At 43.8% G+C, this 21,486-nt stretch overlaps 2 protein-coding genes across 6 annotated transcripts in view; one reads left to right on the top strand and one right to left on the bottom strand.

Moving 5' to 3' along the window:
- Positions 1 to 913: 913 nt before the first annotated feature.
- TM2D1 (TM2 domain containing 1) lies at positions 914 to 13,957 on the bottom strand. Its single transcript, XM_063406948.1, has 6 exons — positions 13,684 to 13,957; positions 12,327 to 12,400; positions 9,734 to 9,842; positions 5,356 to 5,447; positions 2,955 to 3,028; positions 914 to 1,755 (listed from the first exon to the last, which is right to left on the bottom strand). The coding sequence occupies exons 1-6, from the start codon at positions 13,800 to 13,802 to the stop codon at positions 1,645 to 1,647; spliced, it is 579 nt and encodes a 192-aa protein (XP_063263018.1). The 5' UTR covers positions 13,803 to 13,957; the 3' UTR covers positions 914 to 1,644.
- A 2,621-nt stretch (positions 13,958 to 16,578) lies between these two features.
- Positions 16,579 to 21,486, top strand: part of PATJ (PATJ crumbs cell polarity complex component) — a 141,899-nt gene continuing 136,991 nt past the window's right edge. For 4 of the 5 annotated variants that reach the window (XM_063406946.1, XM_063406945.1, XM_063406947.1 and 1 more), the window contains exons 1-2: positions 16,579 to 16,719; positions 18,178 to 18,261. The gene's annotated coding sequence lies outside the window, so the exon portion shown is untranslated. The remainder of the gene's footprint in view (positions 16,720 to 18,177; positions 18,262 to 21,486) is intronic. The other variant, XM_063406944.1, reaches the window with a different exon arrangement.

The raw sequence follows: 21,486 nt of genomic DNA, 5'->3' as shown, positions 1-21,486 counted from the left end.
TATTTTCACAGCTTCATTATCAGCTTCAGGGTTGGAAAAACAAAAAGCAGACAAGTCACAGGATGATCTTAGGCAGGAGATTTTATTCGATTCAAACTTCTATTTTCCATCCACTTCCTGTCTGTTTTTCAAAGTATTTCAGGGAACAAAACTGATGAGCACAAAGAGCATTCAGTGGGAGAGAGAGCAAAGGGAGACAGAACAAATATCAGGCAAGGGAACGGAGCTGACAGAGTGTTCTTGTCTCTTGGAACCCACAAGGAAAACACATGGTAGGAAGGATTCCAAACCCACACCTTTCTTGTGTGAAGGAAAGAATTAACATTAAGCACAGAGTATTCCTAATGGTTCACTCTCATTATGTGACATGTCAGGTTATGCTGATTTGGGGGAAAAAACCAGGATTTCTTTACAAAGCTTTCTGTGCTTAATGTGGGTTAATAAGAGCCTAAACCCCACAAGTTGTGTTTTCATTAATCCACTTAGGAATCTCAGTTTTGGAAATTCCCTTAAAAATACAGGTTGAAAGTTTCACCTGAGAAACAAAAAATTATCCCAAATCTTTGTAAAAAAAAAAAAAAAAAAAAAAGAAAATTACACTGAAGTTTCTATGGCATGGGTTTCTCCCTCAGTTAGTGCCAGTTCTCATTAGAAGGTGAAGAGATGCTTAAAATTGGTCAAACAGCACGAAGATTTTGCTGACATGTTTCCTGTCTGTGTGTAAATACTTTTCCTGAAAGGAACATCCAGTGAAATCCTGGTTGTCCAAAAGACTTAGGTCAAACAGCTTTGGAAGACACTGAATTTTCTGCACTGAAACACAACTGACCCAAACTAGGAGCCTTTTAAGAGCTTTAGTAGTACAAAGAATTCACTCTTTGACACTCTGTAGCTGTAAAAACACACACACCAATTTACTTTCAGAAAAAAAAGTATTTATTTCACTATGGATGGTTGCAAGAGAGAAAAGAAAACAAAATCAAAATAAGCAGAACAATTATTTCTTTTTCTAACCTTAGGGCACGGCAACATCCACTCTCCTTTTTTGTGATGTGTCACCTACAGTTTTACTATTTATATTACTATTGATCAGCATTGACCAAATTTTGCAACTTGACTAAAATTTAAAGAAATAATTGTTTGAATTAACAGAATTTCACAAGTTACACCAGCCCAAGGTTTAGGGCTCTTTGGGTTTTAAGAGAATGGGAAAAAAGGCAGTTTGTGTGGTTGGGGATATTTAAGTTAGTTTCCAAACTGCCACATGGACAGACCCTCAAGTGCAATCCTGGCCCATCCATGCTAAAACTCTTATCAATTTCAATAAATATCAACGTATTTATTATCAACAACTCTCTCTGCAGCTCTAAATGACACAGACACATCAGTGCACACTGCAACAGTCTGCACCTTTCACAGATGATGTAACTCAGCAACAAACTGCTCCCAGAAACAGAGCAGTCCCAAAGTTCCTCCTTTGAGGTGAACTTGTTCACGTGAGGAGCTTCCCCATTTCATCATCTCCGTTCACCGTGCATTTCTGACGAGGGCTGAGCAGGAAATCCCCGGCAATTCCAGAGGACCTCTGGATCCAAACAAGCTGCACCTATGGATTTGTGCCACTCCCTGCCACAGGCAGGGAAATTAGGGATAAGTCTGCATTTTCCTGAAGGTTGTGTTGGTGATGGTGAGCCGGGTCAGCCTGGCCCCGTAATAATCGATGATGTAGCTGGAGCCGTCGGAGGGGCCAACGATCTGCAAGGGAGAAGAGGAACCAAGACTTTGCAATATGAAGTGAAATATATACTTTGTGCTGATGTCTCAATTACTGCTAATTTTCCCATCATAAAATTAGTCATGCTTAATTAGTCAAACGGAAACTAGATTTATTTTGAAGTTATGCTGCAGTTTAACTGTTTTAGAGAGCGCTGTCTCAGAAGGAACATTTCCCCTGGGCTTCTAATCAACCAAATTACACAGCCAGGCACTGGGACTCGGCTAATCCAGGGAGGATTTGAGGCACAAAACCAGCCTAACAAATGAGGGGGCTCCAAACCACTTTTCCTGAACAAAGGAGGGTCGGCAGCAGAGAATTAGGCTGATGACAAGTGTCTTTGAAATCCTGAACAGGTAAGGAATGAAGAGGAGGAGGAAAGATCATGGAGTTTTTGTTCTGGGAGTGCTAAATTGATGTGGAGTCACCAGGGAGATCAACAAGGAGAGATGAAAGATACTCTCAACTGGATCTGTAAATGCTCTGAGGCAAGATCACTGCCACAGCAGAGAAGGAATTTGAGAATGCACACAAAAGACACATACAAAGTGCACACTTTTAAAATATTTTCCTACAAACCCCTAGAAACAACTCCCATATCCACAATGGATTCTGAGTTCATCACAGCCGATTTGCAATTCATGCCAAATGGCTGCGCTGCTGAATAAAACAATTTGGCAATTTCGTGATGTCACAAGATGTCACTCCAGCTGGGGATTTAACCCTCCTGAATGCCTCAGTCACAGCTCTCAGCTGATGTGGGACTTGAATTTGGAGGAGGGCTGGGAAATGGAAGTGGCAATGTCTTCCTTCATCAGCATAAAGCACAGGCAAACACAGAAGTTGAGGGTTCTGGGGAGAGCAGGACATCCCCTGCTGAGTCCAACCCTCTGCCTCACATAAAGAGATTCTGACCACTTGAATTTATGGTGCTGTAGCTTCCAAGCTATTCACTGTAAGTATTTATAGATGGATAATCTAAGTTTTAATTCCAACAGCAAATATATTGGTGTTTTGTGTCTATATTCTACAACATCAATCTACGAACAGAGCCAAAATAAATGCCTTGATTTTTTAATATCCAGTGGTTCTTAAGGCCAAAATGTTAACAAAGTGTTAGTAATCAAATCAAAGCTTCAAAAAACACAGACTTTATTTTGTTTTGAAAGCCCTGACTTACCTGCATTGAAATAAATATGAAATCAATTAGGCTCCCAATTCCACAAAACCCTACAGTGCAGAACTTTAACAAACCTAAAAAAAGAAAAGTGAAATTTAATGTAGCTTTAAGCAATCACTGGGATTTAATCTCTGGTGGCAATCACATCCAAACTCTCCCCTTATCCCACAAAATGGATGTGTTTATATATATACATTTATCCAGAAGCAGACCTAAACTACTTTAATTATTAGGGAAGAAACCAAACCACATATTCATGTTTCTACATCCTGAACGCACTGTAAAGATTTTAAATATTAACAATTCTTTTCTTAACATCTAAATATTAAACAAGGAAACACAAAAGTTGATAATCAGGTTACTGAAATATTCCTTTCACTGAGGCACAGACAGAAAAAATCCCAACTTGAGCTGCAAAATTTGCTTATAAATAGAAAGAGACTTTCTACCACCTCAATGCAGCACAACACTGATTTGATTTTCAGAACATGCAACTTTGGAAAACAATCTTTTGTATAATTTTTACATTTTTGCTGAAATATGAATTTCTTTTGAAAAATATACAAACACTTCTTTTTAACTGGTATTCAAAAATGTTGCTTTTTACACAAATAAATGAAAGATTAATAGAAAATATATGAGAATAGCAACTGACAGATGAATGTTTTATTGGAAGTTGTCCTGCAAGGCAGAGTTCATTTGAAAAATCCTTTCAGAAAAAAGAGGCTGCTTTAATTTATTTTTTTTTTTTTTAATATCAATAGTTTCTTGTACAATGAATGTAAGCCAGAGAGAACTATATCAATTATGAGCATTATTTCAGGGAAAATTCTGGTTAATCCCCTCTCTCCAAAGCACCAAGGTGTCCCACAGAGCACCTCCTCTCCCCCAGGGCTGTTTATGGGGCAGAGGAGGGCAGGAACTCCTGGGATTTATTTCTGGAGTGCAGGGTAAGGTTGGGTTTTTTTCTTCCCTCCCTACAAGCAGTTCACACTGAGAAAATAAACTGCTCTAAAGCACAGAGGGAAAAAATAGTGTTGTTCTACAGTAATAACTCCTGGTTTGCTTCACAGTGTGTGGGAGAGGAAGAGGCTGCCTTCCTCATTTCTACATACTCAATAGCTTGTTTGTATTTGTGTGCTCTTTAAACAACAGAGAAGGGAAAAAAATAAACCAAAGAGCTTTTACAGTCTTCATTACACTTGCAAAAAAGATTTCAGTGCTATTAACCTTTCTTAACCATTTTTTGCCAAGGCACAGATGACCTAAGAAATCCCTAATCAGCCACTGTAAAGGAATCCAGTGGGTTGATTTTTATTCTTTTCCACTCTTACCTATTTGCTTTTGCATTCTTTATCTTACAAGAGATTGAAAATTTGGCTCTGGAAGAGTTTAATTTTAAATATTAACTCTGGCTACTGGCTACAGTATAATCCAGTAGGGTTAAAGCATCAGCCATAAAGAACTTCAATAAAATAATTAAAGATTTATGGATCCCTATTACCACAATATATTAAAAATAATTGCTGCAAATTATTATTCCAAATCCAGTAGTACCACTAAATAATGCACCTTATTGACTGCTTTCAAAAATGCATCTTTTTGTGACACAGATGGACAAAGTAAATGCTAATTATAGAATCTCAGGGATAAAAGATGTGGATGTTAAGATTATAGAGAAGGACAGATAATGTCATTAAAAAGAGTTGGCATTTAATGAGCATAAACTCAGAATTTCTGGCTGAAGTGACAGCAACACACACAGTTTTTTCCACGTCACTGCTCCATCCTATCTATACTTAAATTCACTCCCTTTGTCCAGCTCAGAAAAAAGGCAGTGAAGGCAGTTCTGTCATAATAAGGTATTTGCATTACTTTAAAGCCAGTGGCAATGAGGTCCTAAAAACCAGAGAGAGGTTTTATTAGAAGTCCCAGCTTCTGCAGAATTGCTATTAATACTATGAGTTATCTTGAAGGTGTGCATTTGCCAGAATAAATTCCATCTCTCAAAACACCAGGTTTACTTTGTCCCCTTTTTTCCTGGTGAAGGAAAGTCTCATTTCAGGGTGGCCCATGAGGCAAAGCCACTTCTGCTCCAGTGCCTCACAAAAAATGCTGTGGTAAAACATCAGTGCAAAGCAGAAGTTTGAGTAGCAATAACCACATTTACTTATTAGGATTTTATCTGCTGGACACTACATCTCCATTTGTCACCACTCCAACAGAAGAGCAGGCTGAGGATAATGCAGCATTTTATCTCACTTGACCAGGAAGGATTCTAGTTCTAAATATTAGAACTTGTGACTGTCAGACTTCATTACTCAAAATATGAGTGTACACATACAAGTCAGGCATAAGAATAAGATTTACCTCAAAGAAAAAAATTAAGGAATAAACTTACCTAATGCAGGATATCCTAGATAAAATCTATCTGCTCCCAACCATCCAAGAAATAAGGACAGAGCCACTGCAACTTTGTAGGAGTATCCATTTCTGCCAAAAGAAACAAGCAATGTAGATAATGACTGCAAAATATAGCCACTCATACTTTGACTGTTAAAGTAGTGACTCATTTTCCTGCTGCTCTGGTTTAAAAAAAACCAACAGACTTGTTATTTATCTTCAATTAACGGCCATGGAATTGATAATGTTAAGCTTTCAAACTGGGAAGGCATCCCCCATAAAGGAACCTCAGCTGCTGCAACTCAAGCGTACTCTTGCAGAATACAGATTATTCTGAAACTAAATGATGATTTCTTGTCAAGACATAATTCAGTTGCTGATGCATCCCCAGCTTCACAGAGCACTTCCTAAGAGTTCAGCCCCACTGAGACAAGCCCAGGAAGGCAGGAGGTGTGCGAATCCTGTCTGCAGGCATTAGTCTCACACGCAGCCAAATGGAGAGGAACAGGACAGGCAGGTGAGATGTCAGCAGAGACAGTAATTGCCACGAGATCTGAAGGAGAAATGAACCATGGCCACCGGCTACAGAAGCTGCAGGAAGGATTCAACAAAAAGAGAAAGTCACAGATTCACTCATTACTCTGTAAATGGCACAAAGTCACAATGAAAAGAACTGTTGACAGTACAAAGATGCACGGGGGTAGAGAGGCACTCTCAAGTTAAGCTTCCCATGGTTAGTCATACAAAATAAACAGATAGAACAGGCTTTTTCTGATTTATCCTAATTGGAACCATTCTTGCCAACAGCTGGATATGCAGCCACCAAACCACCTGTTAGTGCAGTCCCTGCTGGAGAACTTTGCACTAATAAGGGAGCTAAAAACACATCGCTCTCAGTGCTGGAATCGCTGCCTCGGCGAGCAGCGAGCTCCCCAACAGCAAACCCAAATGGAATTAGAACTGAAAAATATTCAATAATTCACTGTTTTGATACGTGCGCTACTACGTGCCAGCAATTATTTAATAGGCCCAAATTAAACTCTTGGTTGACAGTTGAATAAAACGGTCTCAAAAAGACAGTAGCTGACAGAAGTCCAAGCACTTTTATTAAGCATTTTCAATGCCAAGAAGAGACCTACCTTTTTTTGCTTATTATCTAAATTTACTGACTTTAAAACCTAATGGCAACATTAAGTGATTAAATCATAACTCTTACCTCAGTATTTGTTACTTGGTGTTTATTAGCAACACAGAACACACAGGGCATTCCTGGAACTTAATGTAACGTAAATTATCATCTTTAGAACTGTCTTGTTTCCACTGTAAGGAACACTAATGTGTTTATTTAAAACTTGAGGTACACTGCTGGAAATTGTTTATCAACTACAAAGTGTCAACAGCCCTCCAAGGACACTAAAGCATAAAAAGAGCTGTTACATAAAAAATGGGAACACGGTTTAATTTTGCTCCTGATCACAACTAGTAATAAACTGAGCCCTTGCCTATGCACTGAGATGTTTCTGGAAGCACAACAGTTTCTGCAGCCTCATCAACATCAAACTGACGGGCAGAAGAAATGCAGAAGGGGAAGCATGAGAACACTCAGACAAGGCTGCATCCACTCTGGTGTTATTTCCTTTCCCTTACTCCTTCAGATAAAAACATGCACAAAGAGTAATCCACTGAGTAGGAAAATGACACATCCCAGGCATCTGAAGGAATTTCTACAATTGGGTAAAAGATGCAATTTCTTGTCAGTTCCTCTTTTGATTTTCTCTTGCTCCTCAGCCTCACCTATTTTTTCTGCAAATACCTTTATTTTTTCTGCAAAAACCTTTATTTTTTCTGCATGCATTTCTTCCAGCTGCCATGGTAAAAACTTTTCCTCCCAGCTCTTCCACAGCAGTTGACAAGAGCAGGTGCTGCTGCAGGTTGCTCTCTCAGGATCTCTTTCTCAAAGATCTGTCCACACTGAACCCCATGAATTTCACAGAGAATCATTCCATGGCCTCCTTTCCTGGAACTGCAACACTTGAACAATGGACATTTCAACTCTGCAGCATCAGGGCCTGCACGTATTAAGTAAAATATATGATAGATGCCAATCTGGGGGATCCTAGAATTTGGCCAAAAAATAAGATCTACCTCCAAAATATCAGATTAAAGCCAAACCTAAGCAATTTTAACTCCCAGTACTTCTTTGCTGGCAATCTTACAAGCTTTTCCTTCAATTATTGCTAGGGTAACTGAACTTGAACACATCCACTCACACAAACACGTAACATCTCCTGGTCTTGCTCTAAAATAACTGGATCCCAGAACTTAGCCAAAACGAAATGACATTTTTGGCTGAGGACAATTTGCTGATTTGCCCTTCACAGAGCTGGGGATGGAGATTCACCTGCTGTCCCCATGCTGGGACAATCCTGCCATGGGAAGATGTCTTCTCAAGCTAATTTTCTGGTTAAATGATGTGCAGTTATTTCCACAGTTACAGTTTCTCCCAAAACTCAGTATGATGCAGGAAAATCTCCAAAAAGCAGTAGAAAAGGCAGGGCTACTGTTGTAATAATAAGCTGGAAATTCCTGCTTAAAACAATATTTCTAACACTTAGGTAACATTCAAAGTGCCTCATAAAAGGTCTATCAGTGACTGGACCAATTTTTAAATAAGTGTACAGATGAAGGATGGTGATATTAATCTTGCTGCCACTTTTTACTGGTTTTAGGACATTATGAAGGACATGCTTGTGTAACTATCTACATTCACAGTTGTATTTCACTGGAATTTTCAGTGCAAAAAGGATTATTTTCTCTTTCTGCCATGCCAGCAGCTGTGGGACTGGAAAAGCCACAGCAAGTTCTTTTGGTAGTGGAACCATTGATTATTCATCATAAATAATAGTCATGATCAAATAACAGATACTGTAAGAAGGATGAGATTTCTCTGCCTACAGACCTGGATTTTAATAAATAAAAGTGGACAAAAGCAACCTTTAAAAAGTGTTTCTAGAAAATACACTAAACCAAAAATATACGTATATATACAAAAACCCCTCCAAACATAAGAATTACCAACTAATCTAAAGAGGAAGCAATTTCATTAAACTAGTATAGCTCATCTTCTCCTCAGCCCCCATCACAGATGGGACTGAAACACAATTGTTTCTGGACAAAAATGTGACTGACGTCTACTTTGCTGGCATTTAAATTTGATTAGATGTAATAATATGTTTTCTTCAGTTTGCTGAGCTTTGACTAAATACAGAGAAAATATTTATGAAACTAAGAGGCAGAGCTGTACTTCTGAGTTAGGCAAATTACTGAGCAGCAAGTAGCACATCAGAGTTATCTGCCCTCCAGAGTGACAGGGAGTACCCAGGATTACTGGAGTTTTAATTTCCAAAGATTCCAGTAGGACAAAAGAGAAAGGTTCCACTGTGAATCCCAGGAAAAGAGGAAACAAATGGCAGTGACAGGTGCTGGCTGATCATTAGCACTGGCCAGTTGGAACATTTATTGGTGTCCAGAGCTCTCCATCACTCACAATGTGCTTTAGAAAAATGAGGTCCATCATTCACGCACCAGAAACAGGCTCTTAGAAGACACAGTGGATTGGATTAAACACAAAAAAGTTGTTTCAAAATAGAGAACAGTTTCTCTCATAGATTTTGGGGGGAACTGCAGAGATCCTGAAGCTCCCCTAAAATTCATGAATAACAGAACTTCAGCTGCAGCTACAGGCACACTTTAAACTGGCATGAAGCACTGAGCAGCAGAGCCCTGTGCAGCCCTCCTTTGTCCTCTCTGTTTTATCCTTGAGTCACCCTCATCCCTGTGCTGGCACCAGCATTTGAAGCTACTGTACTGTGACTCAGACTGGGGAACGGATCCAAGGCAGCTCCCTGATGTCCTGGGGTCTGTCAGGGAAGGGGTGGAGGGGGTCTCCAACAGCTCCCTCCAGCAACTGCGCTGATTTTAGGCACACAGGAAATGTGGCCTGAGCATTTGGAGCAAAATTTTGCCAAGCTGAAGTATGAAGTAAAGCAAAGGTAAAAGAGTAAGTTAAAACAAAGACACAAACATAACTAAACAACAAAAAAATTGTACAGACAGATTTCCCTAGAGCAACATTTAGAGCAACCTGGTCTAGTGGGAGGTGTCCCTGGCCGTGGCAGGGGGACAGAATGAGATGGGCTCCAAGGTCCCTCCCAACCCAGCCCTTGCCATGACCCTGTGTTGCATCCTTGCACTGTTTATTAGAGGATTAACTACTGGGCAAAGTGTGCAAGGCTGTTTTACTTCTATTCTCCTTCTGCCAACACATCATACAATTTTGGACAAACTTCAGTTTTTCAAAACCAAAGAGTACTCACACATTGCGACACTCAATGGGCTTGTAAAATCCAACTTCGTGTCCCGTGAAGACTCTCTCTATGCCAAGGTGATCTCTGCAAGTAATATTTGGTGCTGGCAGACATTGAACTGAGGACAAAAAATGATTTGAAATTAAGCTGACACTCAGAGCAGTTTTCTGACAACACACAAATGAAACAAATTAAGTTCTACTGTGCAACAGTCTTGACACAAAGCATAGTTCACACACAATTACTTGCTTAAAAATATTTTTTTAAGCTAGTCCTAACACTAACTTGTAGTTTTTCCTTGCTATATTTTAAGCAAAATACACAAACCTAATTGCTGCCCCAATTCTGTTGTAATTTCCACACTGGCTTCAATATGAGTCAATGAAAAATCTGAAGCTGATACACAGAAAACATTTTCATCATGAGAACAATCAAATATTGGAACAAGTTGCCCAGAGAAGTCATGCCATCACCATCCCTGGAGGTTTTCAAGGTCTGACTGCACAAAGCCCTGAGCAACCTGGTTGGAATTCAGTGCCAACACTGCTTGGAGCAGGAGGCTGGACTAGGCAACTTCCTGAGGGATCTCTCTACCCAAATTATTCCATTATTCTTGACTCTTAGGGGAATCAAAGTGGAAATCACAGCAGAAAGTCACACCTGCTAAAGTTTGCAATATATTACCAGAATATTAGTCACTCTCCAATGCTGTAGTCTGTTGTTTTAAAGGAAAAAAATTTCAGTTCTTAACCCATTTTCTACCAGCTTTCAGTACTTGTGAGTCCTGTTGGTTAATTCCAACAAAACTGCAAGCCAGGTTTAACATTCTTTGCAGAATTTCCAGTAATGCACACAGACAAGAGATGGATTTTTTTAATGCCTATCCCTACTGCATAGGGACAAAAAATAAAACAAGGTTTGAGTTATGTGTGGACTTAACTGCTATAAAATCTTACATGGACTTTATACCCATCCCTGGAAGTGTCCAAAGCCAGGTTGGACAGGGCTTGGAGCACCCTGGGATAGTGGAAGTGTCCCTGCCCATGGCAGGAGGTGGAATGGGATGAGCTTTAAAGTCCCTTCCAACACAAATCATTCCATGATGCTACTGATCAATGTGCCTAATTCTAAGGCAGTTCCAAAAATATACATTATTTCTTGTAAAGTAAATTAAGCAAAGAAGGTTTTTTCTGTTATTAGAAGAAACACAGTTAAAATATATTGATACAGGAAAAGCCACAGTTTTCTTCTCAGTGTCAGTCCAAAGACTCCAAACTCCAAATTCTACTCAATGACACCACTTTGATGCTTTGAATTAAACCATGTTTGTCTGGGTGAGGGATCACAGAAAGTGATCAGAAATTGCAGAGCTTCAAGCATGATCCAGAAATTAACTTTTTAGTACAGGTAATACTGAAAAAATAAGCAATTCAAATACTGTGAGGACAATCTAAAAATTGGTGTGTGTGTGTAAAAACGCTACACAAAGAAACAGTGTTAATTAATTCAGCAACTTGTTCTACTCTGAAGCTAATCTCCTGTTCAAAAGTGCAGTGTATTAAATACAATCACATGGTAATTAGTTAACTGATAATCTTGAGTTATGATCAATCTCAAACTATGCAGTATTTTTTCTGGTCTCTGGCTGCCCATTTATAGTCAGGGACAGAATGTCAAAATGATGGAAAGAACTGAAAGAAACTTTTAAAAGGATCCATTGTGCAAAGTATTTACATCCAGTGTCTGAAATTATTTGGAAAACGTTCACTATCCCAGAAGAAAATCATTCAGCACTTACAGAAAGGAAAATATGAAAGACAACAGGCACACACATGAATTCTGTGGACTCCTCATTCCTGGAAGTGTCCAAGGCCAGGTTGGACAGGGCTTGGAGCACCCTGGGATAGTGGAAAGTGTCCCTGCCATGGCAGGGGTGGCACTGGAGGAGGTTTAAGGTCCCTTCCACCCCAAACTATTCTGTAATTCCATGGCTTTAAAACAGGGGTGTGCATAAAGCGAATTTATGTGCTATCAAACACAGATTGTTTATTGCAATGCCTGAGAACATCAAAGAAGTTAAGCACAGGTAGGAAAGTAAGTAATCAATTTATGAATTTTTCTGTTATACTCTGAAGTATGTCAGAACTGAACATCAAATAAATTGGCTTTCAAAACAGAGCCTCATGCACCAAAACCTGGTGATGATGGAAGGCACTACGTTGCCTTAAGAAAAAAACCCATGAAAATTAGAAGATTTTGAAGGCAGCTCTGTCACGTGTCAATTCTTTTAATAATTTTATGCAAAATCAGTCTGACAGGAATGGTTTGTTTTAATCACAGTAGTGCAGGACAGAGCCCAAAGGGTCTAACATACATTGAAGAGATTTACCAGAAACCTCACTTACAATAGTACCAATCAGAGACAGTTTATTTATTCATTTCTAGTAAAGCACCCAATCCACACAAGTGTTTTGGGCTTTCAGACTAATGATATTACTAATCCCATCTTTTATAAAGCTCATCAAGTAGATACACAAATGAGTAAATTGAACACTTCCTTGAAAAAACGTAGTTAATCAATATATAAATCAGAAATCCTTACCATATGCTGTGTGATTTGTGCAATTCATTGGTTCTTGTGTGCTATTGTCTATTTTAGGCTCATCACACATATATGTTCAGGTAATTGAGGAAAACAGTTTTCATATCAAACACTACAACAGGTTTAACAGTAATTTATTCCACCTTCTTTAAACCCCAAGGATTTAAGATGCACCTTGATGTTGGTGCCTACCCATCCCCCAAAAGAGGAGCAGCACATTACCATGCAGCAAATCTGCTAATCCAATTTAATACACCAATATATCGCATAAGCCCCACATTTAATTAGTGCTGCAGTCAGCACTACCTAAAGGAACTACAATATTTATCAGTCACAGCCTCTGTACTTGGAGGCAACAAGGTAGCACACGCCTCATCTGGTCTCGTTCCCTTATTTAAATACCACAGTGCCTTGAAATTGAGGCATTTGGTTGAGAAAATTTAATCTACGGGAACACACAAAATTCAACGAACGCGTAAAAATGAGCATCTGAAACGCCAGGAATTGGGCGCAGGAACAAACTGAGCAGGAGCTGACTTCCAGAGGTCTCAAATCCCACAGCCAAGTAAAGCAGGAGATGAAGCAAGCTTTTCCAGGATTTACTTTCCTGACACTTTTGATCATCAAAAACTGTCAGCTGCCATCAACCAACATGTTCTGGGGAGGGCAAGAGGTGCCTTGGAGAGCCAGGAGCCTCACACCTCCTGCTCCTCGGAGCTGTGCAAGGCACAGAAACACATTTTTTTCCTGGTAAACTGGCAAAGTCTCCACGTCTCACTCCTGCAAATAATAAATAAGGCGGAGTGGTGGCAAAGCGGGCTCTGTCATCCCATGGCAAGCTCTTTGAAGGACACCCCAAGCATGTGCTGGGGCACACACAGTACAGCCAGAAATCACAAAATTAATTAGGTTGGAAAAGCTCTCTGAGACCATCGAGTCCAACCTGTGACTGCTGCCCACCCTGTCACCCAGATCAGAGCACTGAGTGCCACAGTCAGGCGTTCTTTGAACACCTCCATAGATGGGGACTCCACCGCATCCCTAGGCAGCCCCTTCTAATGTTTATCTACGCTTTTTGTGAAGAAATTCCTCCTAATCTCCAATCTGAGCATCCCCTGAGGGAGCTTGAGGCCGTGTCCTCAATTCCCGCACCCTGAGGAGCCCCGTCCCGCTCCTGACAGCCGAGACCCCCTCGGGGCTCCCACCCTGAGGTTTTCCACGAACCCCCCGCCCTGCCCGGCACCTCACGGTCCCCACCGCCCCTTCCCCTCGCCACAAGCAGTGCCTCCCCTCACACCGGGCCCATCGCCACAACAACCGCCCCCGATCCGATCCGACCCGGCCCCGCTCAGGATATTGCCCCAGCCGCAGCTCCTCGCACTTGGGCGGCGGCTCCGAGCCCGCTGCTCCTTCCAGGGCTGCGAACCAGAGGAGAAGCAACACCACCGCCTCAGCCGCGCCGCTCCGGGCGGCCATGACGGGACCGCCGCCGCCGTCAGCTGACCCGGGGAGGAGCGGAGCGGCCCCGCCGCGGGGAGAGCCCGCGCTGGCTGCGGGGAGAAGCGGAGGGGGATCCTGAGGCGTTCGTGGTTTGCTGAGGGTACGGGTTAGGTTTCTCGGGGGGCTTTAGGGGTTTTTTTTTTGAGTGGTGGGGGGTGACCTCATTAAATATGGCGGGCGAGGCCGCGCTGAGGGCAGAGCGTGCCCTCACTGAAGATGGCGCTGGCAGGGCCCGGCGCTGGGACGGGCGGGGTCGCGCCCGGAGTGAAGATGGCCGCGCCCGCCGCCCGCACCGGCCCCGCGCTTGCCCGCAGTTAAGATGCCGGGTGTGAGGGCCCGCGGCCCCGGGGCGGTGTGGGGATGGTTGGGCAACCCGTGAGGAGCCCTGAGGCGGCTCTCGCAGCGGGGCCGGGGCCGCTCCGGGTGATGCCACCGCGGGCAGGACTCGCCCTGAACCGAGCGGCGGGGCCGGGTGAGGGAGGAACGTGAGGTGAACCCTCCCCGTTCTCCCGAACTCCCGCGCTATAGCATTGGCCCACCCGGCGAAATCGCACCTCTGGCTGTCCCCGCTGGTGTCTGGAGTTTGTTAGGTACTTGGAAAATATGTTGAAAAAAGCCAGCAGAAGTTAAAGGCGTGACCTGCCAAACCAGGTTAACCCGAACTGGCGCATTCCCTGTCATCCAGGTGGGCCCGGTGTGCTGACACGGTGTCCAGAATACCCACAGCAGCCGGATTAAAGAAATCATTTGAAACTCTTACCCTATTTCTACATAAAACTACATTGTTAAAATGCTCTTTATTTCATTTATTTTTGAATGAATACGTAATTCCTGGAGCAGGCAAGCTTTCCATCAGCATTTGCTCTTCACAAGGTATTTTGTGGTGATTACAAACCTTTCCCTATTCTTACTACCGTTATTTATTGTTTTGCTATTGTGGTTATTTCATGTTTCTCTATTGTTTGAAAGCATCAGTTTTCCACTTACAAACTGCTAAGGGATCCTAGAGTGTTTACAGGAGATGGAGAGGTCCTTTGGATTAAACACACCCAGGAAAGGCAACACTACTGCCCCAAGTTTACATCTGCTCAAGAAGCGTTTCCTGAAAAACAAGTAGGGACCCTAAAAACTGGAAAACTGAACTTAAAAGCTGGAAAAGCAACTTTGAGATAGTACTGAGGAGACCATCATTGCTACCCATCCCTTCTGGAAGTCTTTTGGGTTTTCTGGGCATTATTTTGGTGCGTGGTGACTTGTCTGGAACCTGTCAGTACCAAAGAAGGATTTGTCCCAGTCCCAGATATTCCAAGAACCCATGGAAGCGCGGATTTAAAACGTGTGGATGGCTGACAAAGAGCTCAGCCAGCGACGTGAAATATTGCCATCTAACAGCTTTTTGGGAGATTTCACATAAACTGGATTGGCAGCCTGGAGTTTCAGCAGGCAGAGTATGCAAATGAAAATTGATACTCCTCTCAGCAACTGGAAGCAAAAGGGCAGGGCCGGAGCGCGCTCCGGGATGAACTCGGCCCTCGGAGATGGAGACGGAGGTGCTGTGATGGGAAAAGTGCCCGGCTCTCCTGTCTGCGGCGCGTCCCTCGCGTGGATAAATACACCGCTCGCTGTTCATCACTGTCAGGGAAATTGTCACTTCTCACCAGCGCCACATTAATTAAAGCTGAGCGTGAGGGCCGGGGAGCCGCGCGCTCGGAGCCCTTCGCAGGGGGGATGGAGTGGTGCCTTCTCAGCGTGCTGTGTGCTCCGGTGTGGCTGCTGCCGCTCAGCAAACGGGTGCCAGAACGAGGGGAAATCAATCTGAACTCATGAGCAATTGATCTCCAAACCTCTTGTAGCCCTTACCCTGTGCAACCAACGGGGCCGTGTAAGGTCAGCAGAAAGGGCTCGTGAAACTGTGTAGCAGAATAAAAATTGTATTTATCGACTTTATTTAACTGGTTTATGTGTGTATGTATATAATTTTAAGAAGTCAGAAAGCAGACTGATGTACAGGTTTCAGAAAGCACACACAGTTCACACAATTAATTTCAACTGAAATGGTGCCTGTTCACTGTTTAGTGACTAGCAGGAGGAAAACCGTGTTTTTATTGCCATTCTGGACAACGTTCTGTGTCTTGGAAGCCACAGTGACGTGGTGTGTTTTGGGGTACTGTGGGGGAAATCTTACAATCCCTCCACTCCATCAGTGATTTCCTATGTTTTTTTGCCATTCCCTCTTGTGAAGTGGCAGGGGCTGTGCTGCTGAGGCTGAGCAGAGCATCCAATTATAAAAATATTATTATACCCATATTATTATACTCACTTCACCTGAGAATCTACACCCCTGTGTCCAAAGGGAACACAGCCCTCACACCAAGCCGGCTCTACGTGCCCTTCTCTAAGGAGTTCAAAACATAGAATCACAGAGTATCATTGAGTCTGGAAACCGATGTGCTGCAAATAAGTGAAAAACAAGCTTTTCTATAATATTTACACACGCGGTTTGCCTTCACTGGGGAGCCTGGAGGCCACATGACAGATCCAAACTATGATCCATCAGCAGGCTGGCGGGTCAGGCTCACCTGGAGATTGACTAAAAACTCAATGTGGGCTGTGAAACGCGAGCCCTGCACTTCCCGCGGCGGCCGGAGCCCGTGTCCCGCCGCAGCGCTGCCCCCGCGGGGCCGGGAGGGGCCGAGCGCCGGCCGTCCCTCGGGAGGCGGCTCTCCTGCCGCGCCGCCCCGGCTTCCTGCGCCGCAGGTGAGCCGGGATCGCCCCTCGCTTCCCGCTTCCGCCCAGGTGAGCGCCGCCGGCCATCCCGCCGCTCCCGCATCCCGCCGCTCCCGCATCCCCGCATCCCGCCCCCGGCACCGCCGCCGCCGCCTCCCGCCCGCAGGTACCGCGTCCGCCCCGGGAATGGCACGGATGGGGTGGGATGAGATAGGAAGGGACAGTCGGCGTGGTGAGAGGGCTGTGCTGCACGGGTGAATTCCCCTTCGGACGCGGCGGTGTGGGTCACCGGCTGAAATGTGTGCGTGAATATCCAAAGGGGATAAAAACCTGTGTTTATCTGTAACAAGTATTCCAGCCTGCCAAGAGGATGGAGCTGGGCTCTGCCTGGTGGTGCCAAGCAATAGTACGAGAGGCAGTGGGTAGAAGCTGATGCCCAGGAAGTTCCGCCTGGATGTGAGGATGAACTTCTGTGCGGGTGACAGAGCACTGGAACTGATTGTCCAGAGAGGGTGTGGAGCCTCCCTCCCTGGGGGCATTCCAGATCCATCGGGACTCAATCCCCTACCTTGTGCTCAGGGATGGCCCTGCTTGAGCAGGGAGGTTGGACCAGATGACCCAACTGTGGTTCCTCCCAACCTGACCCATCCTAGAATTCTCTAAGGGTTTCCAACCATCTCCTGCTTCCAGAGCCAGACCTGTGAGCAGCAGCTTGACCAGTGTAGCCATGGCCAGGAGTGAGCCTGCACTCACACAGAGACCCCCGTGTGACAGCCCTTCTGGCACCAGGGACCTCGACAAGTCCCTGACACCCCAGTAAAGGCAGGGCAGGGCTGTGTGATTCCTGATGGCAGCCAAAGGCTCTCCACGGCACTGAAGTCATCCTGGTGGTGTGTCGTTGTGCAAACAGTTTCCATTGCTTGGAGAGGCTGGCTCAGGGTGAGGAGAGCAGTAACACACCTGTTGCAACACTTGCAGTCAAGTACCTGTCAGTCCAGACATTCTTAGCAGAGCAGCTTTTTATTTTGTTGACGGGTGGTTAATGGGAAAACTGTTCTTCCGCATTCCTTTCTAATTTCTGACCCTTGGAAGTTCAGCATGGTTGCAGGTCTAACAGCTCTGTTCCCTGTGAAGTGATTTGTTAGTTGTGTACACTGTCATCAAAGTACCTAGGATTTATTGAGAATGACAATATTTAGATATTGGAAAGGAGTTTTCCATGAGAACAGGTTTCTGAGACCATCTCTTTGCTTTGTGGAGAACAGCTTTGGCATGAGCTCTAACTTTCTATTAGACAACAGAGAACCCACACTGGCACTTCCCTAGAGGCTGAAGTCCACAGGAATTCAGGTTCTGCTTGCTGAATTTACCATGCCTGGAGACTGAGTAAGGCTCCTCCTCTTGATGTGCACCAAGACTGGTAATCACAGGTGCAGAGTGCTGAGTTTTCTTCACTTTCCTCCTCTTGTAGTCACTAATCGTGTGTAAAACTCAGCCTGCCCACACTGTATTTTTTTTATTTTTAACAATATTTAGCTGTGACCCACCGCACCTTGGAGATGTGTGGTGTATCTGTGTTCAGGTACTCACAGAAGTGTTCCATTTTTTTTTTCCTTCTTTCAAGTGCCTGGAGCAGTCGGTGTGTGCTCGACAGCATTTTTGTAAATCCTGCAGCATTGCACAGAGCAGAGGTGGTTTCAGAGGAAAGGTGTGTATGTGCTATGCTTGGTCTGACTGAATTTTTCTGTACACTATGAGTAAAACTTAGCATAAGGTGTAGGACAGCAAAATATGTGTTAGAATAGTGTTTTTTCACAGTATGGAGTCACTTGATGGCATGTAAATGATAAAATTTTAAATATCTGAAGTTCAGCTGATGGTGTGTTAGGACAATTTTGGATTAGGATCACACTAACAAAGGCTGTTTTTCCTTGCTTTTGCTTTTATCAACTTTTAAACCGAAACTTTCCGAGTCAGAGGTCTCTGTGATGAGGAGGACGATATGCACTGTATTAGTCACTCATGATAACAGGTCCAGGGAAAATTCCAACTGCATTGGTGCAGAAAGGTGACTTTGGATTGGGATGAACCCTTTGGCTCTTCCTGTGGCAGGCTGCTGAGGCAGGTTGTCTCAGCAGTCTTTGAGAAATGGCAGCAGTTAGGTAGCACTTGTGGGTTTTAATATCCCCAAAGGTTCCAGCCAGGCTGAGTGGGGAGAACATCCCATAAGGCCGGATTTTTCCTGCAGGGATGCACTTTGTTGAAGGATGTGGGGCAGAGGAGGTTATGCATGAGTGGGAAAAAACGGGCAGAGTGGTCTCTGCTGGCTGAACTGTGTCCTCTTCCAGACCCCATTTTCCACCATCCAGCAGCCCTTTGTGGAGGGCAGATGTTTGTCATGGCCACTGATGGATTGTTGGTGTTCCCCTCTGGCTCGTGCCAGGGCTCTCCGTGTCTCCCTGCAAGTGGCAGGCATCTGGCAGGGGGGTGATGGCAATGGAAAACTTAAACCTTTCAGCTCTTCTGATGACCCTCTGCTGGCACCAGCATGGGGGAATTCCTTTTTCCTTATGCTGCTTTTGAAGAAGATCCAAGTCTTGGGATTTCATACAAAACCTTCTGAAGCTTTCCCACTCCCTCGGATGCGTTGAGTTCAGCTCTGAGAAGTGAAGACAGTGGAACCCCAGATGGATGCTGTTCTGGGGTTACAAAACACTCAACCTTCTGAAATCCATCATTTTCTCGATGATTTTATGGTTCTGGTGGAAGTTGTGACATAAATGTTGAGCTGAGGTTTCCAATAAGATAAATAAGCATCTACAGAAGTTGGAGACTGGAGCTAAGGAACAGGATGTGGAGTGCATGAACTGGTTTAAACAGGACAAACCAAAGTGTTTTGGATCATTCTTCAAAATTAACACCTAGGAAGGGACTTTCTAATTTATCAGCTGTTTGCTGACACTCTGCCTGGACTTAGAGTGTGTTTGGAAAATGTTTAATGATAAACTATTTGGGCTCTTAAACACAGAGATCAGTAATACATGGAGTTGTGAGTTTCTCTGGTGCCCAAAAGCTGGTCTTAGAGACCTGTCCTCAATTACCCATGACTTGAAAATTCTAAATTAGTTTATGTTTTCAGGGATCCCTTCACACCAGAATGAGCCGTTTGCTTTAATTTTTTACACCCCATTCTCTTATGGAAAAAGGGGAACAAAGAAACACTGAGTGTGGTTTTAGTACATTACATCAAAAAAAAATCACTAAAAAGCATTGTAAGCTGTCTGGAGGCCAGCTTTGATCACGAGGAACCCCAAAGTGCTGTGTAAACTTGAACTGTTATTCAACCACCTGAGATCCACTTGGGCATCCACTGGCACAAGTGGCCTGCAGTGGCTCTTAGGGACACTTGGAGCAGCTCAACCAAGAAGCTGAAACTTCTTTAATATTTTTCTTTTCCCCCTCCTGTTTTGTACCTCCTTCTCCAGGGAACTTCTGCCTCTATAGAGCCAAGACCTCTCACCTGTAATTTTTCTCCTTAAATTTAAATCTCCAGTTTTCTCAGGTCATTCCCCATTGCCATAATTGCTATTGTTACACCCTCTGCAAAGGACAAAAGATTAATTTTGGGGATGGTTTTAGCTCAGCCCTTGGAGGCTGTTTTGGGTTGGGGACGGGTGTTTCTGGTGGTGCAGTTTGGTCCTGCTGTGAGGTGTGGACACGTCACCCCCATCCCCTCCCATCCCCTCCTGCCAGTGTTGGCAGCTCGGAGCTGACTGGGCACACAGCTCACCCCACCAAAACGTGAAGGATTCTTTCTGAGTCTTTAGCTCCCTGTTCCAGCTCACTATGGGATCAGCTGAATGGAAAATGGAAAGGGAAGAATAAATGCATGAAAGAGGGCTGGGGAGCTGGACCAGCCTCTTGGCTTTGGCTCTTGGGTGGGCATGGGGCTGTCAAGTCGTCATTATTTCCTGCTGTGCTGGATTTCTTTTCTGAGTTTAATCTTTTCCTCACTCCACTGCTGGTTTAGAGGTGTTTCAAGCCACTTTTCCTCACAGGAGTTGTTTTCCTTCCCTTTCTCATTTTGGTTTGCTTGCTTTCCTCTTAACTGCTGATGTGAGGCAGAAAAACAGAGGAGGGAAGCGAATGGAGGGAAGTTAAACCGGGAAGAAAGAACAAATTTCCATATTCTTTGTCCTGATTTGTTAAGGTTCATGCAGAATTTTCAGTTGAGGAGGTCAAGTTTTGTCTTTTGGGTTTAATGAAGACTCAGGAGTGTGTAAGGAAATGGTATTTTCATCTGCTCTTCAGAATCAGCTCTCAGCACAGAATCAAAGGCTGCTGTGCTCTTAGAAATGTTTTACTTCGAATGGAAAAGAAAATAAAGCTCCAGCACTTCCAAAAGTTCAGATGCATTCCTGAAAATCTTTCAGGGGGTTGTATGGCTTTGCTGCTTCAACTCTTGCTACGAGTTTGATTTAAAATGACCCCCTAAATCTGTTGGGAGTGCTGCAAAGGGACTCGTTTTGCCTGGCCCTGAGTGGAAACCACACAAACCCACCAAGTTCTGCAGGAATTCCTGCAGGAGGCAAAGCTGCTCAGATATGCACAGCAAAGGGGGCATAAATCTGAAACTGTGGTTTGTGACACGCCTCCATCCACTTCTTTTTTCCAGTTAGGTAAATCAACTTAACCTGACTGTGCAGGAGAAGGGAAGCTACTCACCTGCATAATTAATATTTCAGTAAATATAAGAGTGTCCTCCCAGAGTTCCAGATGTTTTCAGTGTGAGCAGAGACAGGGTCAGAGGCAGAGCTGAAAGGATCAGAGGTCTTGCTTGGGAGAGAGCCCCTGGAATGTGCTTACCCTGGTGTCCCGTTCACCATATGACCCTTGCTCCTCTTCAGCTGCAAGACTAAAAAAAAACATAAAA

The sequence above is a fragment of the Prinia subflava genome, chromosome 10, assembly GCF_021018805.1.
Source record: "Prinia subflava isolate CZ2003 ecotype Zambia chromosome 10, Cam_Psub_1.2, whole genome shotgun sequence".
NCBI lineage: Eukaryota > Metazoa > Chordata > Aves > Passeriformes > Cisticolidae > Prinia > Prinia subflava.
The sequence above is the reverse complement of the archived record's forward strand: the minus strand, read 5'-3'. Positions and strand labels throughout refer to the sequence as shown.

Bases quoted from the DNA above. Each gene is read 5' to 3' on its own strand.
- TM2D1 (XM_063406948.1), bottom strand. From the start codon at position 13,802: ATGGCCGCCCGGAGCGGCGCGGCTGAGGCGGTGGTGTTGCTTCTCCTC. The intron at 12,401-13,683 runs ATATCCTGAGCG...AATTACCTGAAC, and splicing joins GAGGAGCTGCGGCTGGGGCA to ATATATGTGTGATGAGCCTA. The intron at 1,756-2,954 runs GTAAGTCAGGGC...TCTCCCTTGCAG, and splicing joins TCATATTTATTTCAATGCAG to ATCGTTGGCCCCTCCGACGG.